The sequence below is a fragment of the Ramularia collo-cygni genome, assembly GCF_900074925.1.
Source record: "Ramularia collo-cygni strain URUG2 genome assembly, contig: RCC_scaffold04, whole genome shotgun sequence".
NCBI classification, from domain to species: Eukaryota; Fungi; Ascomycota; class Dothideomycetes; order Mycosphaerellales; family Mycosphaerellaceae; genus Ramularia; species Ramularia collo-cygni.
In genome coordinates, this window is record NW_019716258.1 from 215,671 (window position 1) to 241,485 (window position 25,815).

Below are 25,815 nucleotides of genomic sequence, written 5' to 3' on the forward strand. Positions count from 1 at the left end.
GAAACAGCAGGAAAACCTTCGCTGTCATGTTTAAGAGGAAGAGAAAGTGGGCTTCCGAAGCTTGTGGAGTCCCGATCGCGGCAAAGGTTTCAGCCGGTTGTTTTTTCCACCAATCTCCACTTTGCAACACATGCGGAAGCACGTGCAGGATCTTGTTATTAGCCTATCTATCATCAGACGATGTTTCGATACGCCGATGCTAAGCTATTGGAGAAGGTAAGGAAGAAGCTCGACTGGATTTGCAGGTCCCTTTCAAAGCACTCACAACATCTCATTCACGAACATCTCAAACCAAAAATATGACAACCTTTACTCCACTTTCTGTCTCCTCAAAGGAGAGACCAACCATATCAGTCTCTCCGACCCATCGCCTCTCTCCTATCAATCCTTTGATCTACTCTGGGTTTACAGAGCACATGGGCCGCTGCATCTACGGTGGCATCTATGATCCCTCGAACCCAGATACTTCCCTCATCACTGAAAAGGGCTTTYGCAAAGATGTCATCGCTGCAATGCGGGAGCTCAAGGTTCCTTGTGTTCGATATCCAGGTGGCAACTTTGTTGCAACTTATCATTGGTTGGATGGCGTGGGTCCCAAAGAAGACAGACCAAAGAGACCAGAGTTGGCTTGGTTGGGGACGGAAAGCAACGAGTTTGGCACGAATGAGTTTATGGAGTGGTGTGAAGAGGTTGGATGTGAGCCGTACCTGGCTTTCAACTTTGGGACTGGTGAGTGTTTTATGGCGATGACATTGATCAAATGCTGATTGAAGAACCCGCCTGCCATAGGCACTCTCGATGAAGGTATGTTTGATTGAGGACAGAATATACGGCTCAGTGGTATAGAAACATCCTGATCTCGTGGGACAGCATTGGCGTGGGTAGAATACTGCAACTCGACGCAGAATACTTACTATGCGAATCTTCGGAGACAGCATGGACGAGAGAAACCATACGGGGTCAAGTATTGGTGAGAAAGCCCCGACTTGGCGTCCGACCAAGGCCTCTGCGAGGATGGCTGATGATTTACATTTCAGGGCGCTTGGTAACGAATGCTGGGGACCTTGGTAAGTCTTGATGCTTTTGTGCTTCGTGAACGCACAGCTGACGTTCCGCTTCTCAGGCAAGTGGAGCAGATGACGAAAGAGGATTACGCAAAGAAAGCATATCAATGGGCAAAAGCACTCAAGCTGCTTGACCCGTCGCTAGTGTTGATCCTTTGCGGCGAGACTGGCCACTCTTCATGGGACCACCATGTCCTGACGCATTGCCTCAAGCCTGATGTCCATGGGCTCGGCGGCAATTCAAAAGCCAGCTTGATCGATATGCACTCCATCCACATGTACACCGCCTCGTCTGACCCTGTCAAAAACGCAATCGCGCCTAGAAGTGCCGAAAGAGCGATTGGGATCTGTGCGGGTTTGATTGATCTCGCACGGATCGAGAACGGCGTCAGGGCAGAGGTTCCAAGGCAGACGATATGTTTTGATGAGTGGAATGTTTGGTGAGTCCCCAGATATAGGCAGGTACATTTTCCGACTGATCATCGATCTCTCAGGGACCCCACCCGAGCGCCAGGTGAAGAAGGAGCAGAGGAGAAATATACTCTTTCCGATGCTTTAGCGGTAGCGGTCTGGTTGAATATCTTCGTTCGGCAAAGCAAATACGTTGGAATGGCCAACATTGCGCAGAGTGTCAATGTCATATCCCCACTTATGACCACGCCGCAAGGTTTGGTGAAGCAGACGACTTGGTGGCCTTTGCTTTTGTTTAGCAAGTTTATGCGTGGGGCAACGCTTGCTACTCATGTAAGTTGCGAGTGCTATGAAGGAGAGACGGAACCGACATGGCTTAGAGCTGCTGGTGAAACACCGTGGTTGGATGTCTCTGCCGCTATGGGAGACGACGGCTGGGTCAGCCTGGTGGTTGTGAATGTTAATACGACGGAAAGCTTCGTCGTGGATTTGGAGGGTGTACCTGCTGGACATGTAGATGTGTATACTGTGACTGGAGAAAAGTGGGATGTCGTAAATACGACGGAAGTGGAGAATGTCGGGGTTGTTGAGAGCAAGTGGGATGGCAGTGGTGCGTTCAAGTTTCCGAGAATGAGCATGACTATGCTGCGATGGAAGCCAGTATAGATGGCCGTTCCCGAATAGAGTCTACATTAGTGCGAGGCATATGGTCTCCCAGTAGAGATGGAGGTTCCCAAATGGAATCTACTTTAGTATGAGGGGAAATGGTCTCCCAGTGATCGTTCTAGGTGCATCATTGAGGCAGGCGGTAAGCGAATGCCCAGAATGTGCGGTCCACACATCATCGAAGCAGCAAATGCCCTGCGACAATACATATACCAGAATGTATGCGATGTTGTACGGTTTGTTCCGAAGTGTAGACATGAAGGCAGAAGGTGAGTGAGCTGACTGAGCTGAAGTCTTCCGCCAAGATCAAGCTCGAATCTGACGCACGGACCCCACCACGCTACTCCGCGAATTTGGAACGAAGACCTCGAAATTGCAATTCTGCTCTTCGTCTCTGCCCTCATCGTCCATACTAACCGCCCACGACCGCCAGGATGAAGCTCAACATCAGTTTCCCGGCCAATGGCACGCAGAAGCTCATCGACATTGAAGATGAGAAGAAGTTGCGCGTMTTCATGGACCGCCGCATGGGTCACGAGGTTCCCGGCGACAGCGTTGGCGACGAGTTCAAGGGATACATCTTCAAGATCACCGGCGGCAACGACAAGCAGGGTTTCCCAATGAAGCAGGGTGTCATGCACCCAACCCGTGTGCGCCTGCTCCTCGCGGACGGCCACTCGTGCTACCGTCCCCGCCGCACCGGGGAGCGCAAGCGCAAATCGGTCCGTGGGTGCATCGTCGCCATGGACTTGTCCGTCCTTGCTCTGTCCATCGTCAAGCAGGGCGATGCCGATATCCCCGGCGTCACCGACACCGTCCACCCCAAGCGCCTGGGTCCCAAGCGTGCCTCCAAGATCCGCCGTTTCTTCGGTCTCAGCAAGGAAGATGACGTGAGTACTCTCCCAGGAGACGCTCTATGCTTCTTCGCCAGCCATACATCTACCCAGGTGTATGGCTGAGTAGCCATGCGCTCGCTGCCATGCCACTTTCATGATATTCCATGCGAGGTGTGCGCAGCCGAGCCATGCGCAGCCAGCCCACTTCAAGTGCGAGCTGAGTCTGAGACCCCACCACAAATTGCTGACGTTCGTGATTACATAGGTTCGCAAGTTCGTCATTCGCCGTGAGGTCCAGCCCAAGGAGGGCAAGGAGGGCGCCAAGCCATACACCAAGGCTCCTCGCATCCAGCGCCTGGTCACTCCCCAGCGCCTCCAGCACAAGCGCCACCGCATCGCACTCAAGCGCCGCCAGGCCGAGAAGGCCAAGGACGCTGCCGTAAGTATCATCCAGACTGGAAGGCAACGGACACGACTAACAATGCACTCCTCCAGAACGAGTACGCTCAGATCCTTCACAAGCGCGTCAACGAGGAGAAGTCCAAGCAGGCCGAGCTCCGCAAGAGACGTGCGTCCAGCATGCGCAAGTAGATGTCGCATACGGATGGAGAGGAACAAGCATGAAGCGCACGCGACGAAGCGCAGACGACGAACGGGGCTACAATCGGGTCGAGCAATGGTTTGCTCTAGGCGCTGAGTGCATCTGCAGCGTTAGATGGCGTTGGTGTTTAGTAGCCTGAGGCTGGTGACGGCCTCTTCACGCCGCTCCGAATGTATCCCAGCAAAAGTGTTCTCTGACAGGCAAGGTTACGAACCTTTTTTTCCAAACTTGATAATGATACCCTCTTGTCAAGACATTGTTCCAATGTGATCACAACGAATTATATTCAAGTCCTCGCGTTGTGTGCTCGAACAGATTTCCCTCCAAAGTGTGCTGGCCCCCACAGTGGTTTACTGTCGCGGCCTTGCTGTGTATGTGTTTACAAGGGATACTCTATTTCTTAGAAGGCCACGCCGGTCTCTTCTCCATCAGGGACCCATCGCTGTGAACAACACCACTGGGAGTCTTGCTTGTCGCATGGTGCCAGCCACTCTCGGCAAGAGCTTCTGATTGTTGGCCTACATTCTGATTGGAGATGATCTAGTATCACAAACCGTTCTTTTGCTAATCACCGGCGATTTCAACGCCATACAAGGCATACTTGTCAACATTCTCCCGCTTTTACCTTGTTCTCCAACTGTAGCGGAAGCAGAATTTGCACGTGAATTGGAACCGCCCCACATACCTTCCCGAATAGGAAAGTTTGGCTTCCCTCTGGAACACATCCAGGCTTTCATATCTGCGTTTCAAAATGTAGACATGTTTGACTCGGCTAGGATGCTGTTCGATCATTGAGCCGCGAGTGCCAAAGGTTGGCTTCTAAGCTGGTCGACCCTGCCGAGAGGCTCGTGTAGACACTTCACTCCCACGCTGAGGAACATCACCTTGAGAGTAGACGACGGTCACTACACTCTCAACTGGTCCAACATCTTTCAGCGCATCCTTCAGCTATTACTCTCTGCATCTCATACCTTTTTGATCCATGGAAGTGTTGCCACGGAYGAGAGAGAGACTCGTTCTCTTCTATCGAAAGCTTGCACAAGCAAAGCTTCGGTTTTTGCCATTCACTCAGGTAGCATTTTTTAGGTATTCTCAACAATCTCACTTTCACCACCATCGCCGGAACACCATTAATCAACAACAATATCAACCGCTTTCGTGACCTCTTTGCTATTCCGCGCACAACTCAAGAGTTGGAGGCGCTTGAAGGACAAAAAGAGCACCTCATCACGGCCCAGGATAGCTAACACATGCACTGGATGCAGCGAGGGACCACGGCATGACACTACCAGCTGACCTTGCGACTTCACTGGACATCACAAAGCAGGCTCTCGTGGACGCAAACACTGATTCGTCAGAAGCTGCCTTCGACGATGCGAGTACAGTCCAGAAAGTGATAGCGGGTCTATCACAAATGGCTCCCACATCTCATAGTCAGAACATTTTCTCCGTCGACAAGACTACCGAGGATAAAGCGGAAGATATTCTGGGAGCAGTCTTCGAAGGCCTCTCCACCATGTCTACGAGCGCCCCAGATCACGGGAATGCCTCCCCAATTCTCGGCGATCAGCTGGAGACACCAGTCGAGGCCGCTCCCAACTGGACTCCTGCATTTGCAGCGTGGGTCGAGCGAGTCTCTGAGAACAAGAAGCGAAGAACAGATTCCACATCCAGCTGGAGTAGTCTCAGTGTCACCGCTCCAAAGCGTCGACGGCTCTTTGGCTTGGGCAATGAAATGAAGCTGGCGGGCAGTGTGAAAAATCCCATACTACTTCCACTGTTTGACGACACACCTTTTCTCGAGGCGCTCCCAACCTCTTCTTTATCTCCCGAGCCAGCGAAGCAGAAGGAGATTCGCAGAAAGAAGGAGAAAGTTCCGAAATTCGAATATGAAGGCATTCATTCGCTTCTGGATTGCGAAGGATGCCCTGCGCCCTTTCCGCATCAAGTGCAAGAACTTGTGGAGAGGCAACTGAAGCAGCACAGAAATACGGGGATCAGTGCGAAGGCTTTCGATGAGAGCTTTGCGATGAGCATGGTCAATGACGGCAGAGGAAAGATCGGAGCGCGCATGTTCTCGAGCACCGGAGCAAACAATCGAATGGTGGCCGCGACAAGCGTGCCAGAGGCCGCTGAAGCCTTCTTGGTAAAACTCTCGAATACAGAGCTAGTCTTCGGCACTGACAGGGTGCTGGAAGTCATTTTGCTGAAACTGGGAGAAGTCGAGACTCGTGGAACGRTTTTGAGGGCTCGGGGAGTGAATAAGGCGTTTGAGCGTGTGATTCGCCGGTCGACAAAGGTGCGGAAAATGCTTTCTACGAAGAAAGGTTTCCTCAATCGGCAGCATTGCGAAGCTGTGAAGTGATTGGCTGGGCATATAGGTTGGCCGGATGGCACGGAGAGTATTTCACGACACTCATGGAGAGGCGAGATACTATGAGGGCGTTTGGGAAAGCACGTAAGCTTCGGTCTCATTTTGCAGGGGATTGTCACTTGCGTTTGCCCATTTTCTCAATTTTCAGCCTTGCGCTTCGCCCGGAAAGTTGTGCAGCCAATGCTACAGTACTTGAAGATCCGTCGTGCTGACAAAGGTAATGCGTCAGTTATTGAGCGCGCGGTTGTCTCGTTGACGTCAAGTCGCATGGCATTGTTGGTGAGAGCCAATTTCATTGATCGTAAGCTTCAAGCCCGATTATCCTTCTGTGTCATCTACCGCATTACTCCCTATATCCCTCACCATTTCTTTCTCCATCAACTCAGCACCACAGCCAAAATGACGACCGCCAAAACAACCGCCAAGATTATCAACAAGCAGCATGCCTTCCCTCTCGCGCTCTTCTGATGCCGACTCGCGGTTCTCAACTGCTGATCCGCATTTCTGGTGTCATCCCTCGTAGACTCAACATTCTCGGATATGATATCCAAGCTCATCCCCTGATCGTGTACCAGTGTCGCGACATCTCTGAATAGTTCATTGAGCTGACCTACGCTTTGCTCAATCTGTACAATCTCCGCCTCCCGTTCTGTGATGAGAGACTCCTGGAAGTCCACCTCGCTCTGGTCCGCTAATCGTAGTTCCTGTTGCTGTTGTTGTTGAAGCTGTTGCTGCTGTTGTCCGCCTTCGCCTCCGCCTGGTGAGCTCACGCCCTCAGAATCCAACGCTGTCCGTGCCGCCGTCGCGCTCGCTCTCTGCTTTTCCAGTGCAAGTCTCTGTAGACCCTGGAACTCGGTCAAGGATGCACGGAACTCGTTTCCGAGCTTGTTGGCGGTGTATTTCTGGCTGGGTCCCATGTCATGCCAGGCGCCTACTTTTTTGAGACCTTGGCCTATGTCCTGGAAGCTGTCGCCTGTTTCAGAGAGGAGATCTTGGACGCGCTCCCGCACGCGATCAGTCTCTCGCCGGGTGCCGAGGAGGGCGATTTGGTTGGAGAGTTTGGAGATGCTGGCGGTGAGGGAGAAGAGCTTGTCGGAGAGCTGGGTCGTGTACTGGTTGAACTCGGGGTCGTCTGCATATTCGGGATCATCGTTACGGCGCCAGGTGGTTGGCTGGMTCTCCATGGCCGAGGAGTGATTGAACGACATGACGGGTGGTGTCTATGGAGGTGTTGACGTTGTGTGGAGGGGTATGTTGGGTGCTTGTCGCTCTGGGCTGGGCTGGATAAGAGACGGCGTTGCGATCGTCGTTGCCTGCGACGTGCAGCCACAATGTTAGCCACATGACGCAGGATGCCGGCAGAATCTACACCGCCTTATCTTGTAGTCTTGTTGCCGACTGCCCGTTCACGATATTACCTATGGACAACGCGACACTCATCAAACCACATCGAAGGACATCTGTACCGACAAGAAGTGATGATACTTTCGCGCCAGGGCCATATTCTGAGTATGTGTCGAACAACGGCCGCATCAATACAAGTCGGATGAACAAGAGCTCCTCGAATACTTCCGCCGACGGTGGACGGTCCGCCCTGGCCGCTGTATATCCTCCCGAGCACTTGCAGCACAGCAGCAGGAGCAGGAGCAGCAGGGCTCTGCAACGAGGAGTCAATCCTGCGGGGCTTCTTGAACCGTTGAACGAGGTCGATTTAAAGTTGACCGATATTCGCATCAATATTTGATGGGGATCTAATCGTCCGATCACGGTGGAAACAGCCTCTTCTCGCTCTGCGTTGCGTCCCAGCACACCACCGGCTCCAATTGCCATTGGCGTACCACTGTCAAGCTTCAGGTCTTATCTTGCGGTGTGCGGTGCAATGACTTTGGGGCCTACACGGCTCCGCTGGCGTTGGACCATGGACGAGCCCGGCGAAAATTTCATGCTCCGTCAGCGGTCGCGATTGCCGTTTTGGGTTATCCGCCATTCAATGTTGCTGAGGATAAGTACCTCGATTCATTCACCATTTTCTGCCTTTTCCACAACTACCACTCGTTCCAGTTCTCATATCCCCCTGATATCATCCTCTACAAAACAATTCACCCAGGGACCTTGGAATGCTATATATAGCTGAATTGAGTGATCGATTGCAGCATCTTCTTGATTGTGGATAGATCTTTTGGCCCTTTTAGAACAACGGAGAAACCGAAGAAACCACTGCAATAAAATCAACCATACTCTATCACTGGATCAGGACACCACTATGGGGTCAACGGAAACCAGCACCGTCGAGACCGGCGACTACTTTGGAACCGACGCTCGGAGAACCGGCCCATCCATGGACATCAGCTCCCATGGCATAGAACACATGCGGGAGCAACCTCTCTCTCGCCTCCCATCTATAGTCTCATCCTTCTCGGACGACTTCGATATGATCTCAGGCATGGCCACCCCAGATCCCCTTTTGGGCAAGCCAGCTGCTTCCCGCGCCACGTCTAGACGGCCATGAATGATCGGCGAGGCCGACGACGAAATAACGGAAATGCATGAGATTTATCCTACCACCAGTCACGGCCATCTTGGGGGTCCTTTGGAGAATCTCTCCCGTGCTATTACCAATTCTAGCGTGGTCGACGACGGAATGTACGAGCTCAAGCCAACCGTTAGCCATCGGAACAGACGCCTGACTCCTGCCGTAGCGGACGGCAGAAGACCTTCTACAGGCGTGTTTGAAGAGAGGGGAAAGCCAACTGGTCCTCGTCAGGCCCAGGGTGTGCCGCCTGAACTACGCAACCTCACCGCTGAACTTATCTTCATCGGTGTTTGCTCTGCCGGGCAGCTCCTATTTGCCTTCTTGATGGGCGACGTCAATGTCAACCAGCAATCCCTCAAGATTGCCCTTGGTTTGGAACAGGGTGAAATTCCATGGCTTACGGGAGCCTTTTTGATAGCACTTGGGCTCAGTGTCATTCTCTCCGGATCACTCACGGATATCCTTCCACCAAAAATGCTTATTGTAGGTGCTTTTGTATGGCTTACAATCTGGAATCTCATTGGCGCATTCACATTGACCCCCGAGCGCGCCATCGCCTTCTTCGTGATGCGAGCAATGCAAGGTCTCGCCGTTGGAGTCCTCGTATCGGGCAGCATGTCCATCTTGGGGAGAGTCTACAATCCGGGACAGCGTAAAACTCGTGTCTTCTCTGCCATGGCGGCAGCCGCGCCCTTTGGGTTCTGGCTGGGTGCGCTACAAGGCGGTGCGCTCTCCGCCCATCTCGAGTGGATCTTTGGCAGCAATTCCATCATCTGCGGTCTCTGCGCCGCGGCAGCATATGCTACGATCCCTTCCCTACGTCCGGTTGCTGATAGTGCATCGTCGACTGCACCGTCCATCAAGAACTTTGACTGGAAGGGGGCTATCTGTGCCATTGTAGGTTGCATATGCCTTCTCTTTGGTCTCACACAGGGCTCAGTAGCGCACTGGTCACCGTACACCTACGTCCTGATCATAGTCGGGATCCTTGTACTCGGGCTGTTCTTCTGGCTAGAAACGACTGTCCCTCGTCCGCTCGTCCCCGCCCGCCTCTGGAAAGTACCTGGCTTCGCGCCTCTGATGATGGCATATTTTCTCGGCTTCGGCGGCTTCGTCGGTGCCTGGCAATTCTACGCCGTACAATTCTTCCTCACTCAACAGCATGTTTCGTCCATGACCGTAGCCCTCTATCTCCTCCCCAACGCCATCTGCGGCGTCCTCGCAACATGGATGGTCTCGAAGCTCATGCATCGCATCCCAGGACACTACATCTTTCTCGCCTCGCAGTTTGCTTTCGCGCTGGGACCTGCGTTCTTCCTCCCGCAAACAGCATCAACAAATTACTTTGCTCTCTCAATGCCTGGGATTGGACTAGCTACTTTTGGACCCGATCTTAGTTTCGCGGCTGCGAGTATCTACATCACGAGCCAGGTTCCTCGGAGTTATCAGGGTTCTGCTGGCAGTTTGCTGGTCACGATTCAGAATTTGAGTAGTGCTATCATGACAAGTGTGGCGGATAGTATTGCTGCAAAGGTTGATACGCAGGAAAATGGGGAGGTGGGTTTGGAGGGATTGAGGGCTGCTTGGTGGTTGGCTTTGGCGGCTGCTGTTGTGGGTGGAGTCATCACGGCGGTGTGGGTGAGAATTCCGAAGGAGGTGGAGAAGGATCATGTTGCATGAAGTCTGAATATAGAAGTACTATGGAAGTAGACTTAGTAGAAACGCAAGACCTCAAGACCATGAATGTATGTCTAGGACCTAGCAAGATCAGCAGAGCATGAAAGCAAGCGCAAGTTCGACAAAGCAATAGCTCTTTTAAGAGGGAGTATAAACAGCAGAAAGGGTGATTTGACAAGACTGCAAAATTGATACGGAGTGGGAGAAGAGCTTCGTTGGTCTTGTTTCCCTTATACATTTCATAGATCGAGTACTTGAAGAAGGCTCAGCGTGGTTCTCCTTGGACTCGACCGACGGCTTTTTAGCTGCAACTTGAGCAGCAACATAGCCCCGAATGGTCAAGCACCACATACTCCCCTACACGGAATTGAGTGTGTAGCGTAGCGCTGGAGCACCGCGAACTGAATCGCTCTTCCAGCAGTGCAACTCATATATCCCTCACCCTTGTGTCAAGAGTCAATCGATCGGGGGCATACAGATCCAGCGCCCCCTCCATCGCAACCCTACGAGTCATCAGTCAGCGAAACGGCAAGCATGTAAACCAGACACAGAACGTACCTGAAATGCGCAAGTTCTCTCTTCGCCGCATCCATAATCTTCGTAATCGAAGGATCTTCGACCCGAACCACGGCCTCCACGACCCACGCTCCACTTTGATCAATCAAGTTGCTTTCCGTGGGTACAAACAAGTCTCGATTGATGGGGTTGCCCGCATATTCTTCCTCATGGAAGCGGTAGACCCGAATCACGATGTTGCCGGCCACGAACTGGTGGCCGGAAAGGGTGTATTGGTGTCGATACTTGTACCATTCTGGTTCTTGGAAGCGGTCCATGTCCTTGTCTGTAGCAGGACGCTCCAAGACATCGCGAGAAATGTGCATGGTCTTTCCGCTCCCTGGCTTCGTGGCTTCTACGGCTGGATCTGGAGTCTGCTCGACGCGGAATATCCAGTCGTCGTTGAGTGGCTCTGGAGGACCTCCATCTTGTTGGGCAGTGGTGAGGCTGCGTTTGAGTTTCTCATAGATAGGCCGCGGGTTGTTCAAATGTAGTTGCTTTGGTTGACCGTGCTGGGAGAGGAGAATTTTTTAGTCGACATACACCTCAAAAAAGAAACATGAAACGCTACTGACCTTTCTTGATACAACTGCTTCGGGGAGTTTAACCTGCGCATAGATGATGGTCTGCTCGCCCAAATAGACGGGCTGAGAACGGGTGTACCCTGCGAGCACCTGGACCGCGGTATCGATGCGCTCGTCCGGAATCTGCGAATACAAGACGTATTCATGCATTTTGGCGATGTTTCATGTGATTGCGTCTAGACCTCTGCGCGGCAGCTGCATCCGATAACGGGGAGGACGATGATGATATGTCAAGATGGCGCAATGGCGAGATGAAAAGGCTGATCAACTGGGCAGATCGTCGGTGATGTCAGGTCAAGGTGCCATTGCTGCTATTGCTCGCGTGTCAAATGAATTGAGCTGGTTTGGAGCATGAGATTGTGTTTCCAGTTGATGAGGCAGGCTGTCGCCCCGGAGAATTCATTCACTCGGCTTCTATTATTGGTAATGATGAACAGGCAAAATGCACATGTGAGATGATGCTTGTCTGAGACGGGAGGCCCCGAGGCACGCGGGTGGATGGGCAGTGGATCAAAGCGGAGAAGGACGAAATGAGCTAGAGGGAGGACGATTATTGATGCCGAACGCGCCCGATATCTTGCTCGAGCTCCATATCATTTGTGCTTGGTGCCTCTTATCCTGCTTGTGCAGTCTCGTCCCGCCCTCTCTCGCCCCCGAAAAGCTGCTGGATAGCTAAAGAAGTCTCCCACCTGCACAATTCGCCTCACGCCATTCCATCTCACCTATCGTCTTATCTCCCACCTTCGCGCCGCCGCAATGCAGGCCACACGCCGTCTACTCCACCGTCAGCCCATGATTCGATTTCTCGGCAAGCGTTCCACGCCGCAGAGTAAGATTCATCCTCATGCATCACCAACGGCAGCAACTAATGCTCATCTCTCCTACAGAAATCGATCACGCACCCAAAGTCCACCCAGAGTCCCCATCTTCAGCTCTCCCCGAATCCTTCGCGTCATACCGAGAGCAGGCGACGCAACACGGCCCGCTGAAGGGCACCCAAAGACAGTCCTCATCCAGCGCACCACAGCAAGTATCCTCAGTCCAGCAACCCTACGGAGCWATTGGAGGTCGCAGCGCGAGGGAGTTGGGGCCCATCAAGCCTGGAAAGGGCGAGTTCTCAGACAGGAGCGAGCTTCCCAAGAGATTCCAAAGGACTCCGTGGAGCCTGGCAGAGATTGAAGCGATTGAGAGCGGTGGTGCTAGCATGTTTGCTTGAGGGCTGCGAGATTGGCAGGAAAAAGGACATGAAGATGAATGAGGGACTTCTACGGTATGACCGTTGTATAGTGTCAGCCCACGATAGGCTTGGAAAGAAATGATCTCGGTACGCGGTACGCGACAAAGAGGAAATCATGGCAGTCCAATGGCTCGTGGACCCAAAGTACCACGGGATCGATCGACTCAACTCAAGTGCTCTTGAGATCACCCCTCCTACCTCGCATGCGGCATGAGGAGTGAAGCATTCAGTAGGCGCTCGCTGGATGCTCGGCTGGCCCTTGCGCGAGAAATTTGTACAATGCAGACATGAATAAGCATCTCCATCTACTGAACATGAGGTTTGTTAATCCTGATCGCCAATCCTTCCGGTGAGTCTCTGCTTCATTGGCAACCGAGTACTTTATTGAAAAGGGCTCTTTCACACCAAAGAACAACAATCGTGTCGCGCAATCGTTGTCTGCATTCTCATGGTTGATTTTCGTGTTCATCGCGTACACGGCTGCCTGCGGTGTTTCCGCGCTTTCCCCAACCACCCAGCTCTCTCATCATCCCGTCTCTTCATCTTCCTGTCCACTCGTTTCCACAACACACACACACACACACACACACACACACACCAACACCAACACCAACACCATCCACGCCATCAGTATACCGTCATCATGGGTTTCTGGGGCTACGGACTGTTCGAAAATGACCGTGATCTGGACATTTTTGTCGATCTCGCCGAAGAGTGTGGTCTCACAACCCTCGAGAAGGATGAGCAGGCGAAGGCCGCACACAATAAACTGAAGAAGGACGTCGAAACGGAGACCGAGGGCAGTGCTGCTCAGATGCAGACTCACGATGGCGACATCATGTACTCACTCTTCGCCGCGTAAGTTTTAAACACGGAGAGGCCTATGTGCACACATACAACGCGAAGCGCCTTCCTGTACACATGACTGACTCCCAGTCCTCCACTATTAGTTATTGCTCCGACATCAAGACCGTACGAGACTTCCTCAATGAAGGAGCGCTCGACAAGCTCGTCGAGATTCACAAAAACGACACGAATACGCTCATGCTGGTTGGCGTCTGCGCCATGAGCCTGGGCTGCACCACCAGCGATGTTTTCCTCGAGACCTTGCGTCAGCAGTTCCCTCACTGCGGAACTAGAGGTCGTGCCCGCAACCAGATCGGCAGAGCACTCTTCGGCCCTGGGGGTTTCGAGAACGGCAAGGCCTACGATTTCCAGTCCAGGGGTCTTTTGCAGACCGCAGGAGAAGTCATGGACGGCGCTGAACTTGGAATGGAAGAGAACATGTGGTAGCTCTCTAAGCATGCTGGGTGTCGCGTCACTACAGAGGGCTACGGGACGGAACCCAATAGTTGCACCTAGTGGGGATTGCACCTGCCGAGCACAGAAAGGGTCGGCTGAATGATGAAGGACGTGTGTCATACTATCAACGGTTGAACTGAGGTTTACTGAAAATTGAAATGCATTGTCGGCGACTCGTTATCTGACCAATGTTCGTTCCCCCAATCTACAAATCCAGAGTTGCTAACATCAAGACTGCTGCACTGTAGACCTAGAGATTGGTCCTTTGACTGGACGAGACAAATAAATATGGAAGGTCGTTCCTGCTCACGCCTGCCATACCTATTGAGCAATCGGTGATGATTGTGTGAGACGTGAGGTCCTTGCCACCCCAAATAATGGTCTAGTTCTATGCCAAGCTTTTGTGGGACCGACGGCGTTCGTTGCTCGACCCTTGACCATTTTCAATCCTCCCATCCGTCAACATCAAACAGACATCTCCATCGCATCCATCAGTGCAATATCTCCGACCGCTACTCCTACGACTGCTGCGACATCAGTCGGGGACCTCGGGGCGCACAAGGTTAATAGTGGATAAGCTCGGCGTCATACCTTAAGCATCTCAGAATTCTTGCACAGCCTCGAAGGATCAGGGAACAGTACTACAAAGTAGTACCTCGCTCATACTTTTCTTCTTCCTCATCTCATTTTCAAGTGAACATGGCAGACCTCAAGACATTCTCACCCATCCAATCCTTGATCGAGACCTGGTGGAAGGAGGAAAGGCCAGAAGGTAACAATTCGCCAGCGCCTCTTGACCTCCCCATCTACCGCGAGCTCCTGGACTTTGCGCAAAAGCAGCTGAAGGAGACCAGGATCGTACAAAGCAAAGCCGAAGACGGAGAGACAAGGAATATAGCGATCAGTCCCAGCGGTGAATTCCCTGTCCACGACGGTCCACCCACGTATTCAGCGGATCAGAARCAAAACACATTGAACCGAGGGATAAACGACCTCAAAACTCTGCTCCCTATCGATACACCTTTCGTCTGTGGTGGCGTCTATGACTACGTAGGCCGTAACGGTTCCAACACGTATGGAGCCTTTGGCGGCAGACCAGACATTGTTGCTTACAGCTTGAACGTGACCTCTGCTGGGCAGATCTCTGGATCTAGCAAGGACAAATGTGGATCGGCAAGAATTGAAGGCAAAATCGACTGCGAGACGGGTGCCGTGGAGTTCGTCAAAAGTTACAGCTGGTACAATCTTTGGACGCAGTGGAACTATCGCGGGCAGCTGCAAAGAATCGATAGCAGGGCAGTAGTACTAGGCAGATGGGAGAGAGGGAGGTTTGCTATTTGGTTGGACGCTAAGGATACTGACCAGGATAGAATGGCCGCACAAATGCTACGCGTGCTTGATACAAGGGACGCTCAGAGCAGATTAGACGCCTGCGCGCTTTAAGAGCCATCGATAATTCGCCATAATACACCACGAACACTCCCAGAAGAGCGAGATGGGTATCTCCGCATGACTTTCTAAGCAAGGCTGCGCCACGAAGGCAAGACAGATTTGCGGCTTCCAAAGCACCAGCGCAAGGACCAGGAACAACATGAATACAACGACACCAGCGGCGTACAGAAGTAGTACTGGTCTGGAATCTCAACGGTCTTGTGCTCTTTTTGTTGAATGGTCTGCGATGGTACAGCTTCTAAGCGGAGACCAGGAGGCGAGATCTGAAGCAGATTGCAAGATTTGATGTCTATATCGATTCGTGACCTTCGCTATTATAACACGATCCGTTGGCAGTTGGTTCCTCCCCTTTATTCGAGCTTGTCTGGTAGGGCGATCTCCGCCGGCTGAGTCTCATTCACTTCCACCGCCAAGATTTCAACTCGAGACTTTTTTTTTTCCTATTGTAAATTTTTTGTCCCAATCCAGAGCTGAAACCTGTCGATCGATGTACTTTTCCGAACTTTCTTGACCTATTGTCGTTGTGATCATAGATAGCTGTCTCTTCTCGTCCTTTTCATGTTTCCTTTCTCCAAGATCCTACACAAAGTCACATCGCAACCAAAGCGATACCAACGCGCCACCAGCTCTCAATAACCACCACCACTACCACTACAACCACATACAAGCAAGATGTCACGCACTCTCGCCGCCCCACCAATGTTCTTCGACACCACCAAGCCAAATTACACCACCACAATCAGCATTCGCCCAGCCTACTGGAAGTTGATCCCATACGCCTCCTTGCCTCGCCCACAAGGCACTGCCTCCGCTCTCAAGATCCGACTCCGCGCGCTTGGGGTCTACGTCAAGATCTCAGCAACGGCCAAGCGCTGCGAGAAGCTCTTGCATCGGTTCGAGAGAGGTCTCCTCGCCTACGAGGACCTCTCCACCTCCCAACTCACCATCTTCGCCCACGATCGCGGCCTGCCATGCCAGCCAGAGGCCAACCAGCATACCCAGCTGGTCAAGCTTCTGGAGAAAGCAGACGACGAGCAGAAGTTTGAGAAGTTCTTGGATTTGCCTGCCGAGTTGCGATTGATGGTGTACGAGTTCCACTTGGGCAGCTTGGAGGTTCCGACATGGGGAAATAGGGTCCGACCACCGCCATTGTGTAGAGTGTCATCGTTGTTGAGAGAAGAGGCAATGCCTTTGTTCAAGGAGAAGGAGAAGAAGGCGTGATTGATGATGTGGATGTGTTCTTTGAGTATTCAGGAGTTCAATGCAAAGACAATGGCTGTGATCAACGTTTCTCGTTTCCCCGTGATTTCAGACCATCAGGACCTTGTCCCCAGGCGCCGGCACGAGTGCCAGGCCATTTTATAGTGCCCCAAAAGTGCGTCCAACCAATCTTCTTTGGCTGCTCTTCCTTCGGCTTGACCGGCTTGAAGCTCTCGGCTGGTCTCGATTCATCAGCTATAGCACCACCCATCTTGATCTCGGTCCCGCGCGCCGTCGACTGCGTAGAATTAATTGATGATGACAGTGAGTCGGTCTCCCATCTCCTGGTCTCCTTGGGTGTGGGTCTATGCCAACCTTCTTCAGCTCTAGCCCACCAGCGCGAGCTGCACATCTCCCACAAACGACTCTGCGCTCGCTTGTATGCGAATCTCTCATCTTCGCCGGTGAAAGCGCTAGTCTTTTGGAAATTAGGCCGGGCGGTATATCGGACCTCATCGTGGTCGACGGGCGCACGCTGCATCTCTGCATCGGTTTTTCCAAAAGATCGACCGAACGGGTTGCTCGCAGAACCGCCTTTGGCACCGCGGGAAGTGTTGCCGCCTGGCGCGTCGTCCTCGAGCGCGTCGGCTCGTAATAAACCAGATAAGCGAGCATGGGTGTAATCCGGCTCTTCTTGTGGCTCAGCATAGTTTGGGTTCTCAGTCAGGATGTTGGGCCGGAACGGTGCTGTAGCATCCTGATATACTTCTGAAAGTGTCTCCGAGTACACCGAGTCGCCCTCTTCATCGCCTTCTTTTCGTTTCTGCTCTTCGGGAAAGAATATGTCGTCGGGGCCAGCTGCGGCGCTGACGAATAGTTTGCATCGGCATTCGTAGAGAGCGTCCAATAGCGTAATTAGACGCCTCGCCTCATTCTTCATGAGCCAAGTGAGTACAGGGACCTCGGTGAGAATCAGAGTATGGTATGTCGAAGCCAGAGATATGTAATCTGCAGGTCCGTGGGCGGCTTTACATAGCTCGTCGAAGGTCCATTTTGTGACGCCTTTGTAGGCACGCGGGACGTGTACTGGGCGACCATATACCTTCATAGTCGCAGGAGACCATGCCACATTGCTGTCTCCTAGAGAAGTACCTACTGCGTCGTCCGCTGCTCTCTGGGCATCAGACTCGGCAGTGATGATCTTGAAGTGATCTGGCATGATGACCGAGAGCTCGTTGTCTGGAATCTCATCTGGCTCCACGGACTCATGTTCCACCTCATTTCGGGCATCTTCAGGGAGATCTATCCCTTTGATGGGTGCAATGCTGTTACTGTCGACTCTTCGCCAGTCCCTTCCTCCCTCTACCTCCCACACCTCGCATCTTGCTTTCAGCACATCTAAGAATGCAGCAAATTCGTTGTACCCTCCGTACATACCCACGCCTGGACCCTGCTTCCGGATTCCTAAACTCCAACCAAAGCTTCGTTGTGGTGCAGGCGCGAATCCAACTCCGGCAGCTTTCGCCAGTTCTTCCGGCATGCGATTACTGGTAGCAATCAAAACGCCACCTAATTGAAAGAAGCCAGTCATGAGGTTGGTGAGAATCTTGCTGGCGACCCTATCTGGCATCTGGAACTCGTCTAGGAACAATATCGGGGATGTCTGAATCATGTCCTTTGCGAGCCATAGGAGTGAATGATCGTCTGCCGCGAATACACTTGCCCCTGAGCCTCTGCCTCGCGTTGCACGGAATCCCTCGAGCTTGGCGAAAGTCTCTAGCATGAAAGTGTTGAAATGGCTTCGCTTCTTCTTCCTGTTTGGAAGACAATCCGCAAAGAGATCAACAAGCATGGATTTTCCTGTTCCCACTTCGCCGTGTAACATAAGGCCTTTCGGGGAGCTAAGATTCATTGCACTTTCATGTGAAGTGAATCTCCTGGTCAAGGCTAGACTATCTCTGCTTGCTCTGGTGGACAGGAACGAACGCCATGCGCTCTGACGTGAAGATGGCGCATTTTGCTGGGCATCTGAATCCAGGGATCGGGAGATCTGATCTAGACGATGGCTGTATTCGATTTCMGGCTCATAGTCCTTTAGASGATCATACAATTTAGACAAGTGAATGGCAAGTCGATGTTGGGCCTGTGTCGTTTCTCAGCAATCGTTCGAAACTTGATGGGTCTGCCTCGTACCGCATCGGGAGCAATGGCTTTGGTAGCGACGAGAGCTCGATATTTCACCAAAGGATTGGTAATGGCGAGCCCAGTCGCGGTGCTGGAAGCCATCTCACCACGTCAATAAGGGTAGCATACCGTTGTGCCTCGCTTTCGTCGTCTTCAAAGGAGATCTCGGCGAGAGACACGGCATCGGCATTCATGGTGACGTGCATATCTCAAGGTTTCGAGGCTGAACCTCGGAGCGATCGAGAGCGATCGATCGATCTCGGCTACCTTATCTTATCAATCTGAGGGTTAGGGTTGGGGTAGTGTGAATCTCAACGAGAGAATCGATTGATCAGCAGGATATGACTGTCAATTTACGCAAAGGCTGTGTATCATGTGTGCGGACTCGTACTAATCTCTTCAGGCTTGCTTGTTTAGTCACAATGAAACAATGACAAATATTGAGTTGAAGATACACGTTCTCTCGGATCGCAGCAGATCATTATATGCACGCCCGTCTTTTTGCACCGATCCAGCTCCCGAGTTCAACGGTTCYGTTATAAAGACCATGTTCCTGAGCTTACAGGACACTGTCAGGGCCTCAACGCTATACTGTCGATACCTGCTTCTGACTGAACTCTTGCCGGGTCTTATAAGCACCACTTCCAAAGCTTCGTGTGGGTCGCGACGGCAGATTTCACCATCCCATCTACATATGCGCAACGACGAGGCCGGAGTCTTCTGAAAGTCAGTACAGTTCCCCTCTTTCTCTCAACTGGACACTGCTATACTCACCAACAACGAACGCTTGTCCAGTCACCGAGGTATTCTTTGCAAGCATCACGAAGGCGTCAGCGCACTCTCCGATATCAGTCTATGTTCTTGATATCAGCCGTGCATCCGCATAAATTCAACATCACGGGACGCACCTCTTTCTGTAAGGCGGCAGCCTGCTTGATGGCATTGATCTTCTCCTCTCCGTAAAGATTGCCCCAGTCTGTCAAGAGCAAGCCAGGTAAGACTGCATTAACCCGGACCTTTGGGCCTTGAGTGTTGGCCAAACATTTCATCAAATGAATCTGAGCAGCTTTGGTGACCGAATACGCCATGGATGAACCGCTCAAGGACTTGCCGGCCACTGAGGATGTCATGATGAAGACTCCGCCGTCGGGATTGCTGTTGAATGTGGGAAGGGCTTCCTTCAGAAGTGCATGGTTACCCGTCACGTTCTGAGACCATTCGTCAGTCCCAGCATCAGAGAACATTCAGCATCCACCAGCTTACCGTGTGAAAGCACTTGTCCCACTCTTCATAGGTCAACGCATCGAGGTCTTTGAAATCCGAGAACTTTGTAAAGCCAGCATTGCCAATGATGACGTCCAAGCCACCAAAGGCTTTGATGGTTTCTTGAACACAGTTTTGGATGTCTGCGATGACACCGCCATCGCCCTTGATTACCGTCGTTTTGACATTGTACTTGTCTTGTATCTCCTTAGATAGAGCTTGAGCTGGGCCTTCGCTGTTCACCTAAAGCGAGGTATGGAAGGTAAGCAAGTGTCTTGGACGACGGAAAGCTGCATGGAGGTTTTGAGACGTGCTCTGTGCCTTCCATACTTCATTTTGGCTCACATAGTTGATGGCAACATTGCTACCTTCTGCAGCGAATCTCCGGGCGATTTCCGCCCCCACACCTCTGTCTGGAACGTCAGTGTTCATTCAAAGCTGAATGTCCTAAATGAAGACCAGTAAGCGGGATGACTTGCCTACCGCCGCCGGTGATAAGCACGTTTTTCCCTTTCAACGCGAACGGCATCTTGATTGCTACGTGAGAGAAATGGTTCTATGTTCCGGTGTATGAGTGTGGTTWTAATAATAGAGTGATGGTTGATTCTAAAACTGAATGCCCCACGCCTTGTATCCAATAATGCCCCACAGACAGTAGCGACAAGACTACAGGTACCTTCTAAAGGTACCTTACCTACCCCACTTGGACTCTCGGAAGAGTAACCGGATAGAACCGAGGAAGAGCATGCGAGAGCTTTGACGGGACACATCCTTGATAATAACATTATTCCGTTACTGTATGAGAATGAGGCAGACCATGCCCGGTGCAACTATGAGAATCGGGATTCTGCGATCCAGTGAGCCATCTGTGGTGTCCAAAACTCATCCGGGTATCAAGAGTATTCAACCAAAATTAAAATCATCGTCTCCAAGGTCCATATCCAGGCCTGCAAAGATGTCTTCTTCTGCGTTTGGCAAGTGTAGCTGCTGGTCGTTCTTAAGGTCCATGTTCAGACTGCCGAGTATTWGCGCTTGATCTAGCTCCATCGCGCCATTTTCCGCCGCCATTGTTTCCATCTGTCGTACTGTGGCATTTGATAAAGCTGCATTCGAGAAGTCCATCTGCTGTTCGAGACCCGCAAGATCTATCTTGCCATCAGATGCAACATTGGAAATGTCCGCTGGAAGGTCAAGTCCAAGGTCTTGCATCATCTGGTCCGCAGCCTGCTCTTGCAATTGCATCGGTATTGACATTGGAGGCATTTGAGCGATTGCAAGTTGCGATTCCACCTGCCGACTCAGATTTACAAGTGCCTGGGCATGAGCCTTTGGTTTCCCAAGAAGTGCCGGAACATTGGATGGGATGAGACGAACTTTGTTGCGGAGCCTCGCTGTCACTCCAGCCGAGTGATTTTTCTGCTGTGCGATGGAACCCGCAGCAGGAGCGCATATCATGGCCGTGCAGACATCAAGTGCGACTGGCATGTTCGCAGAAGGAGTGCTCGCTAGCTCTTCAATTATGGTATCCAAGAGGACCTCCACATCCACAATTTGGCAAGCTAATGCAAACATTTTGTGAGCATATCTTGGAGGTGGGTCGGGCGGACTCGTTGTAGTCGACGCCCAACGAACTAATTCCTRGATACTGCGGCGGATACGATTGTTCAAAGTCCCATCCTGCATGTACTCGTCCATCTCGGCCCGGCTGCAGTGCAAATTGCGCTGCTGGTTGAGGTGAGACCTCRGCAAATCACTCAGCTCTGCTGCCTTTTTCTTCTCGGGTCTTTGCCGATGCAGTTCCTGCAGAGAATTGTACAAAGGTGTAGCAACCATGCCAAGGATCGCCCGGTGCATGGCCTGCGTTTCCTGGGAGCTACTCGACGGCTTCAGCAGCTTCTCCAGCACTTGGAGCAGTACTTCGACATCGTTGTGGTCCTCCCAAGAATGCTCTGCCAGCCAGCCTAACCCCATAATCAGGGATGGCAGGAGGAACGGTTCGAGTAACAGCTCCAATCCGCCTCTGAAGCTCTCAGAAGAAAGAGCGTTATAGCGACATGCGAGGACACTTTGCTCGAATAGCGTCGGAACTAAGAGATAGAAGTCTCGAGGGGAGCACTGCCGCATTACTTCGTCGCCGATTCCACTAGTCTCGCCGTGCTCGTCGACAGCGAATAAGCCTTCGATCCATTTCTCGAGCTGCGAGGCCTGCTCCGTTGTCATGTCTGAAGGAGACTTGCTGCTAGACATCTCGTCCAGAAGCCGGACGACGAAATTATCGCCGATCAGCCCTAGTGATGCCGATGGTATGCTGTAGCGGTGCATGACGGCCAGAGTCAGCAATAGAATGGAGGCAAATTCCTCGTAAGATGGCGTGAACTCTGTTTGATCCTGATCGTGGACCCATCCGTCCAGGAGATTACATAGCGGCAGTAGCAAGTGCACTGGCTCTGTATACTGCATGATGATATCCATCAAAGGCATTCGCTTGACCAGCTCATTGCAGACCGTCTTCAGAGACATGGTATCTTTGGTCATGCATAGATTACCAATCGTTTGTACAATACAGCCAGCGATCGCTCCGGAGTTTCCTTGCATGCCACCTAGATCGTCAATTATTGCTTCCATACGGCTGACGTTGTTGGCACATTGAGACACCAGACCGTCCTTGCTGTACTTTGTCACCCGCGGGAGTGCTATGGCTTCGTGCAGGATGGTTGCGATTGTATTTTCTGTGACCAGCCCGTGCAATGCACACGCCTGGAGGAATTCCAAACGGGTGTGTTTTAGACTCTCCTGAACATCCGAGGCGCCAGCGCTGATGGGTGGCAGCGGATTCATGGAAATCAAACCCCCTGGCGCCATTGCCATCTGAATGCATGCTTCGGCAGTCATTGGCGGTGCAATTGATCCCGAAAGCATTGAGATCAAGACGGGGACTTTGTTGCAGATGAAGGATCGGATGACTTTCACACTCTGACGCGGCTCTTTGCGTAGCATCGAGTTGGTCAAATTGTCAAAGGAAGCCACTAAGAGGTCGACTATTGCAGATTGCATATTGCCCGAATATCGGGCGTGAAGGTAGCTCAGCACATCCATGTCATCAGTCAAAGGTCTAGCAGCGAGTGCAGAATTCATCCAGAGGAATAGCCCAGCACGAGAGTGGGCTACGGGCACAGGCGGTATCGCATCCAAGACTTGCTGGTCCGTAAACAGTGGTCTTCCTTTGTCGTCGGTCCCGATGAATGGCGGCCTTCCGATGAGGTTTTGCAAGCGACCTGCCAGCTGCGACTGTGTCCACTGCAGAATATTCACATCGTAATTTTGCATGGTCCCAACGATCAAAGGGCGCTGCTCCTTCCACCATTGATGCTTGTGGACTCCACGAAAACTCTCGTTCTCGAAAACGGATATTGCCAGTGTTCCGAGCGCTTCGTATATCCCGCCTGAAAACCAGTCCGGGATGTGAAGTCCGCCTCCTTCAAGCTGCATTTTTGTCTCATATTCGTTGATGATGCGCATCCAGTTTGTGATTGCATCAACAAGTTGGTAGAGTTGCAAGGAAGAAGTTGGAAACTCTGAAGTGAGCTGCACTTGTGTCAAAAGATTGAATAATTTCTCTTCGCATGAGGGCAGGCCGAGTCGTTTGACGTCTCCTGGGTTGTCATCGTTATTCGGGCTATATGCCGACGTCTTTAACAGCGCGATCAGCAGATCGGCAGCGTTTACACAATGCGCCTTGAGGAACAATTTGATGTAGCGAAAAAGCAGAATGTCGTCGGCAGATCCCCATGTGCACCGGAATCCAAGCAGAGTGATGGCTACTTCTCTTGAGCGAAGAGGATATCGCTCCTTCAGCAGTTCCAGCGGCTTCTCCAATTCCTCTACAGTTATGGAGCGAGCTAGAGCGTGCTTAATGGCCGTAAACCATGGTCTCGCGGCCTCGCTGATCGGCTCTGTGTTCACGTATGACATCTTTTGGTCCAATGGCCAGGCCCATCCAGCCCCGAGACCCGTTATWCGCCGGCAGACCCTGGTGATTGAGAGTGATCTACTTCGACCACATATGGTAGCCTTCGATCAAGACTGGAGATGCTCAACGCGCGTCGTGGTGTGCCATTGTTGTAGTGAATTGTCGAAGGGAAGAAAGGTCAAAGGAAGGGACGCGATCTGTGGATGACTAAGTAAGTACGTCGATCACGGGGCGGTCCGCGGTCCGCACTTGGCTTAGGAAGAACGTCCACTGGCCCTTCCTCCTCCTCCTTCCTCCACCTCCACGAATTACTGTCATGCTCAAAACGGCATCTCGAATCTGCCGTCTCCATGGAGCCGGCGGATGTGCAGTTGGGCTCTCTTTGTCTGGTTTCAACAACCGCAGATTTGGAGCTTCAACTAAACAGCTGCGCTGAAGTCGCCGCCAATGACACGACCTTCACAATCGAAGAGTTGTTGAGCAAGGCGATGAGTTATGAAGCAGCGAACAGACCATGGATCATGCCAGGCGAAACGTTCAAGCTGCATGTCAATCTCGATATAGATGTTCTTGGCATGAACACTCACGGTCTCATACAGACCTTCGCTCAGAAGTTGTACGACTCAAAGGTGTCGTATCGGTTGGTCTTTTTATCATTGGAAATGCTGACGTTGCAGAGATGTGGCTTGAGCTCTGCCTGAAACCCATTTCAATGACGCTGTCCAATGACCGGAATGTCACATTGCGAATCTCACGCACGCACGATGATGTAGCGGTGTCAGGCCGGCCTCCGGTTCACAAACTCTCAGACAACCTCTCGTGTGGTGCAMTATCAGTGCACCCCGATGTGCCCACTCTTCAGCTCAACAGCGTACACTTCGCCTTCCGAATCAACCAGAGACAAAGCTCAAAACGATGTACGTCGAAGTCGTTCGAGAGCGACCAGTGTGGGCCTATCGATCCTGATATGTTGGCAACTCGTAGCCAGACACATTTCGACGAACCGCTTGTGGGTGATCTGCGAGTGGCCACGCGCAGCTTTGAAATGTCCCAAGCAGTCAGGTCCGAACAGTATAACCCGGAGAACTCATGTGGTGCGCCTGGACTTGTTCCGAAATACTGGCCATGCTCACAGAAGGACATTCTTGATCTTCTAGACGCAGGAATCTTAAATGCCATCACTGCAGATCCGAAGCGCTCAGCACGAGGAATCCGTCTCAACGAGAGTCAGTCGCTGAAGCATCTGGTCGATTTTGCCCCTTCTATCTGGTGTCCAGGCTACTTCACGGCTGTGTCAAGCAGATCTTTGCTGATGCCAACGATCAGCCACGCGTTGAGCCAAGTCGGCGTGGGGAGTGCTCGAAGCGGTACGCTGAGGGCTAAATTTGCAGAGGTGAGTGGCAGAGACCAAAACGCTTTGCTCCCCGCATGTACAGAACCACAAAGTCAACCAAACAAATTGTACTGATTTGCTCAAGATCGCCCGCAGAGCTAGACATCCCTCGTCCATCAGCAGCTCAAGTCCTAATTACGTGGCCTCACGCGATTCAAAATCCGCGCAATCGTGCATGGAGTTACGACTCTGGCAAGTAGCGCAGGATGCGCTGCAAGAAGACCATTGTGCGAACCGACTGGAGGTTCTCGTGCGCGAACCAGATCCATCGCTGGATTCTGATCAGCATGATGTACTGGATATCGATTTCATTCTCGCGAGCAATGAAGAATGCATCAACCACGAATCAGATGGTAGCATGATCGGGCTTGAAGACTCGGGTTACACTGCGGAAGATGAACTGCTCTCTATTTGCGCAAGCTCTCGATCATGCTCACCGCATGATTCGATCGATATTTCCCGAGAAATGGATCAGGAAATGCTGTGCATATGAACGATGATAGACATACTGAT

The 25,815-nt window shown here is 52.0% G+C and overlaps 14 protein-coding genes; 9 read left to right on the plus strand and 5 right to left on the minus strand.

Annotated features, from left to right (window-relative positions):
• Positions 1-512: 512 nt before the first annotated feature.
• Positions 513-2,141, plus strand: RCC_03220 (related to alpha-L-arabinofuranosidase 1; the record flags this gene model as incomplete). XM_023768511.1 has 6 exons in its annotated part: positions 513-729; positions 790-804; positions 871-970; positions 1,038-1,067; positions 1,124-1,504; positions 1,559-2,141. 6 exons carry the CDS (start codon positions 513-515, stop codon positions 2,139-2,141), a joined length of 1,326 nt encoding a protein of 441 aa, XP_023624279.1.
• Positions 2,142-2,575: 434 nt separating this feature from the next.
• Positions 2,576-3,568, plus strand: RCC_03221 (probable 40s ribosomal protein S6.e, cytosolic; the record flags this gene model as incomplete). XM_023768512.1 has 3 exons in its annotated part: positions 2,576-3,031; positions 3,243-3,416; positions 3,473-3,568. 3 exons carry the CDS (start codon positions 2,576-2,578, stop codon positions 3,566-3,568), a joined length of 726 nt encoding a protein of 241 aa, XP_023624280.1.
• A 1,424-nt stretch (positions 3,569-4,992) lies between these two features.
• On the plus strand, positions 4,993-5,943 carry RCC_03222 (uncharacterized protein; the record flags this gene model as incomplete). Its single annotated transcript, XM_023768513.1, has 1 exon — positions 4,993-5,943. The coding sequence occupies one exon, from the start codon at positions 4,993-4,995 to the stop codon at positions 5,941-5,943; it is 951 nt and encodes a 316-aa protein (XP_023624281.1).
• A 386-nt stretch (positions 5,944-6,329) lies between these two features.
• RCC_03223 (related to SNARE domain protein) lies at positions 6,330-7,136 on the minus strand (the record flags this gene model as incomplete). The annotated part of the gene is made up of 1 exon (XM_023768514.1): positions 6,330-7,136. One exon carries the CDS (start codon positions 7,134-7,136, stop codon positions 6,330-6,332), a length of 807 nt encoding a protein of 268 aa, XP_023624282.1.
• A 1,457-nt stretch (positions 7,137-8,593) lies between these two features.
• On the plus strand, positions 8,594-10,165 carry RCC_03224 (related to transporter (major facilitator superfamily); the record flags this gene model as incomplete). Its single annotated transcript, XM_023768515.1, has 1 exon — positions 8,594-10,165. One exon carries the CDS (start codon positions 8,594-8,596, stop codon positions 10,163-10,165), a length of 1,572 nt encoding a protein of 523 aa, XP_023624283.1.
• Positions 10,166-10,589: 424 nt separating this feature from the next.
• RCC_03225 (uncharacterized protein) lies at positions 10,590-11,451 on the minus strand (the record flags this gene model as incomplete). XM_023768516.1 has 3 exons in its annotated part: positions 10,590-10,665; positions 10,721-11,229; positions 11,293-11,451. The coding sequence occupies 3 exons, from the start codon at positions 11,449-11,451 to the stop codon at positions 10,590-10,592; spliced, it is 744 nt and encodes a 247-aa protein (XP_023624284.1).
• A 606-nt stretch (positions 11,452-12,057) lies between these two features.
• Positions 12,058-12,517, plus strand: RCC_03226 (related to mitochondrial ribosomal protein; the record flags this gene model as incomplete). XM_023768517.1 has 2 exons in its annotated part: positions 12,058-12,130; positions 12,189-12,517. 2 exons carry the CDS (start codon positions 12,058-12,060, stop codon positions 12,515-12,517), a joined length of 402 nt encoding a protein of 133 aa, XP_023624285.1.
• Positions 12,518-13,181: 664 nt separating this feature from the next.
• Positions 13,182-13,831, plus strand: RCC_03227 (uncharacterized protein; the record flags this gene model as incomplete). XM_023768518.1 has 2 exons in its annotated part: positions 13,182-13,396; positions 13,489-13,831. The coding sequence occupies 2 exons, from the start codon at positions 13,182-13,184 to the stop codon at positions 13,829-13,831; spliced, it is 558 nt and encodes a 185-aa protein (XP_023624286.1).
• A 708-nt stretch (positions 13,832-14,539) lies between these two features.
• On the plus strand, positions 14,540-15,283 carry RCC_03228 (uncharacterized protein; the record flags this gene model as incomplete). Its single annotated transcript, XM_023768519.1, has 1 exon — positions 14,540-15,283. One exon carries the CDS (start codon positions 14,540-14,542, stop codon positions 15,281-15,283), a length of 744 nt encoding a protein of 247 aa, XP_023624287.1.
• A 681-nt stretch (positions 15,284-15,964) lies between these two features.
• Positions 15,965-16,513, plus strand: RCC_03229 (uncharacterized protein; the record flags this gene model as incomplete). Its single annotated transcript, XM_023768520.1, has 1 exon — positions 15,965-16,513. One exon carries the CDS (start codon positions 15,965-15,967, stop codon positions 16,511-16,513), a length of 549 nt encoding a protein of 182 aa, XP_023624288.1.
• Positions 16,514-16,574: 61 nt separating this feature from the next.
• On the minus strand, positions 16,575-18,778 carry RCC_03230 (related to ATPase family protein; the record flags this gene model as incomplete). XM_023768521.1 has 2 exons in its annotated part: positions 16,575-18,635; positions 18,686-18,778. The coding sequence occupies 2 exons, from the start codon at positions 18,776-18,778 to the stop codon at positions 16,575-16,577; spliced, it is 2,154 nt and encodes a 717-aa protein (XP_023624289.1).
• Positions 18,779-19,364: 586 nt separating this feature from the next.
• On the minus strand, positions 19,365-20,468 carry RCC_03231 (related to cis-1,2-dihydro-1,2-dihydroxynaphthalene dehydrogenase; the record flags this gene model as incomplete). XM_023768522.1 has 6 exons in its annotated part: positions 19,365-19,393; positions 19,451-19,529; positions 19,585-19,884; positions 19,940-20,182; positions 20,285-20,348; positions 20,419-20,468. 6 exons carry the CDS (start codon positions 20,466-20,468, stop codon positions 19,365-19,367), a joined length of 765 nt encoding a protein of 254 aa, XP_023624290.1.
• A 374-nt stretch (positions 20,469-20,842) lies between these two features.
• Positions 20,843-23,428, minus strand: RCC_03232 (uncharacterized protein; the record flags this gene model as incomplete). The annotated part of the gene is made up of 1 exon (XM_023768523.1): positions 20,843-23,428. The coding sequence occupies one exon, from the start codon at positions 23,426-23,428 to the stop codon at positions 20,843-20,845; it is 2,586 nt and encodes an 861-aa protein (XP_023624291.1).
• An 831-nt stretch (positions 23,429-24,259) lies between these two features.
• Positions 24,260-25,795, plus strand: RCC_03233 (uncharacterized protein; the record flags this gene model as incomplete). XM_023768524.1 has 3 exons in its annotated part: positions 24,260-24,538; positions 24,589-25,302; positions 25,388-25,795. The coding sequence occupies 3 exons, from the start codon at positions 24,260-24,262 to the stop codon at positions 25,793-25,795; spliced, it is 1,401 nt and encodes a 466-aa protein (XP_023624292.1).
• Positions 25,796-25,815: the final 20 nt, after the last annotated feature.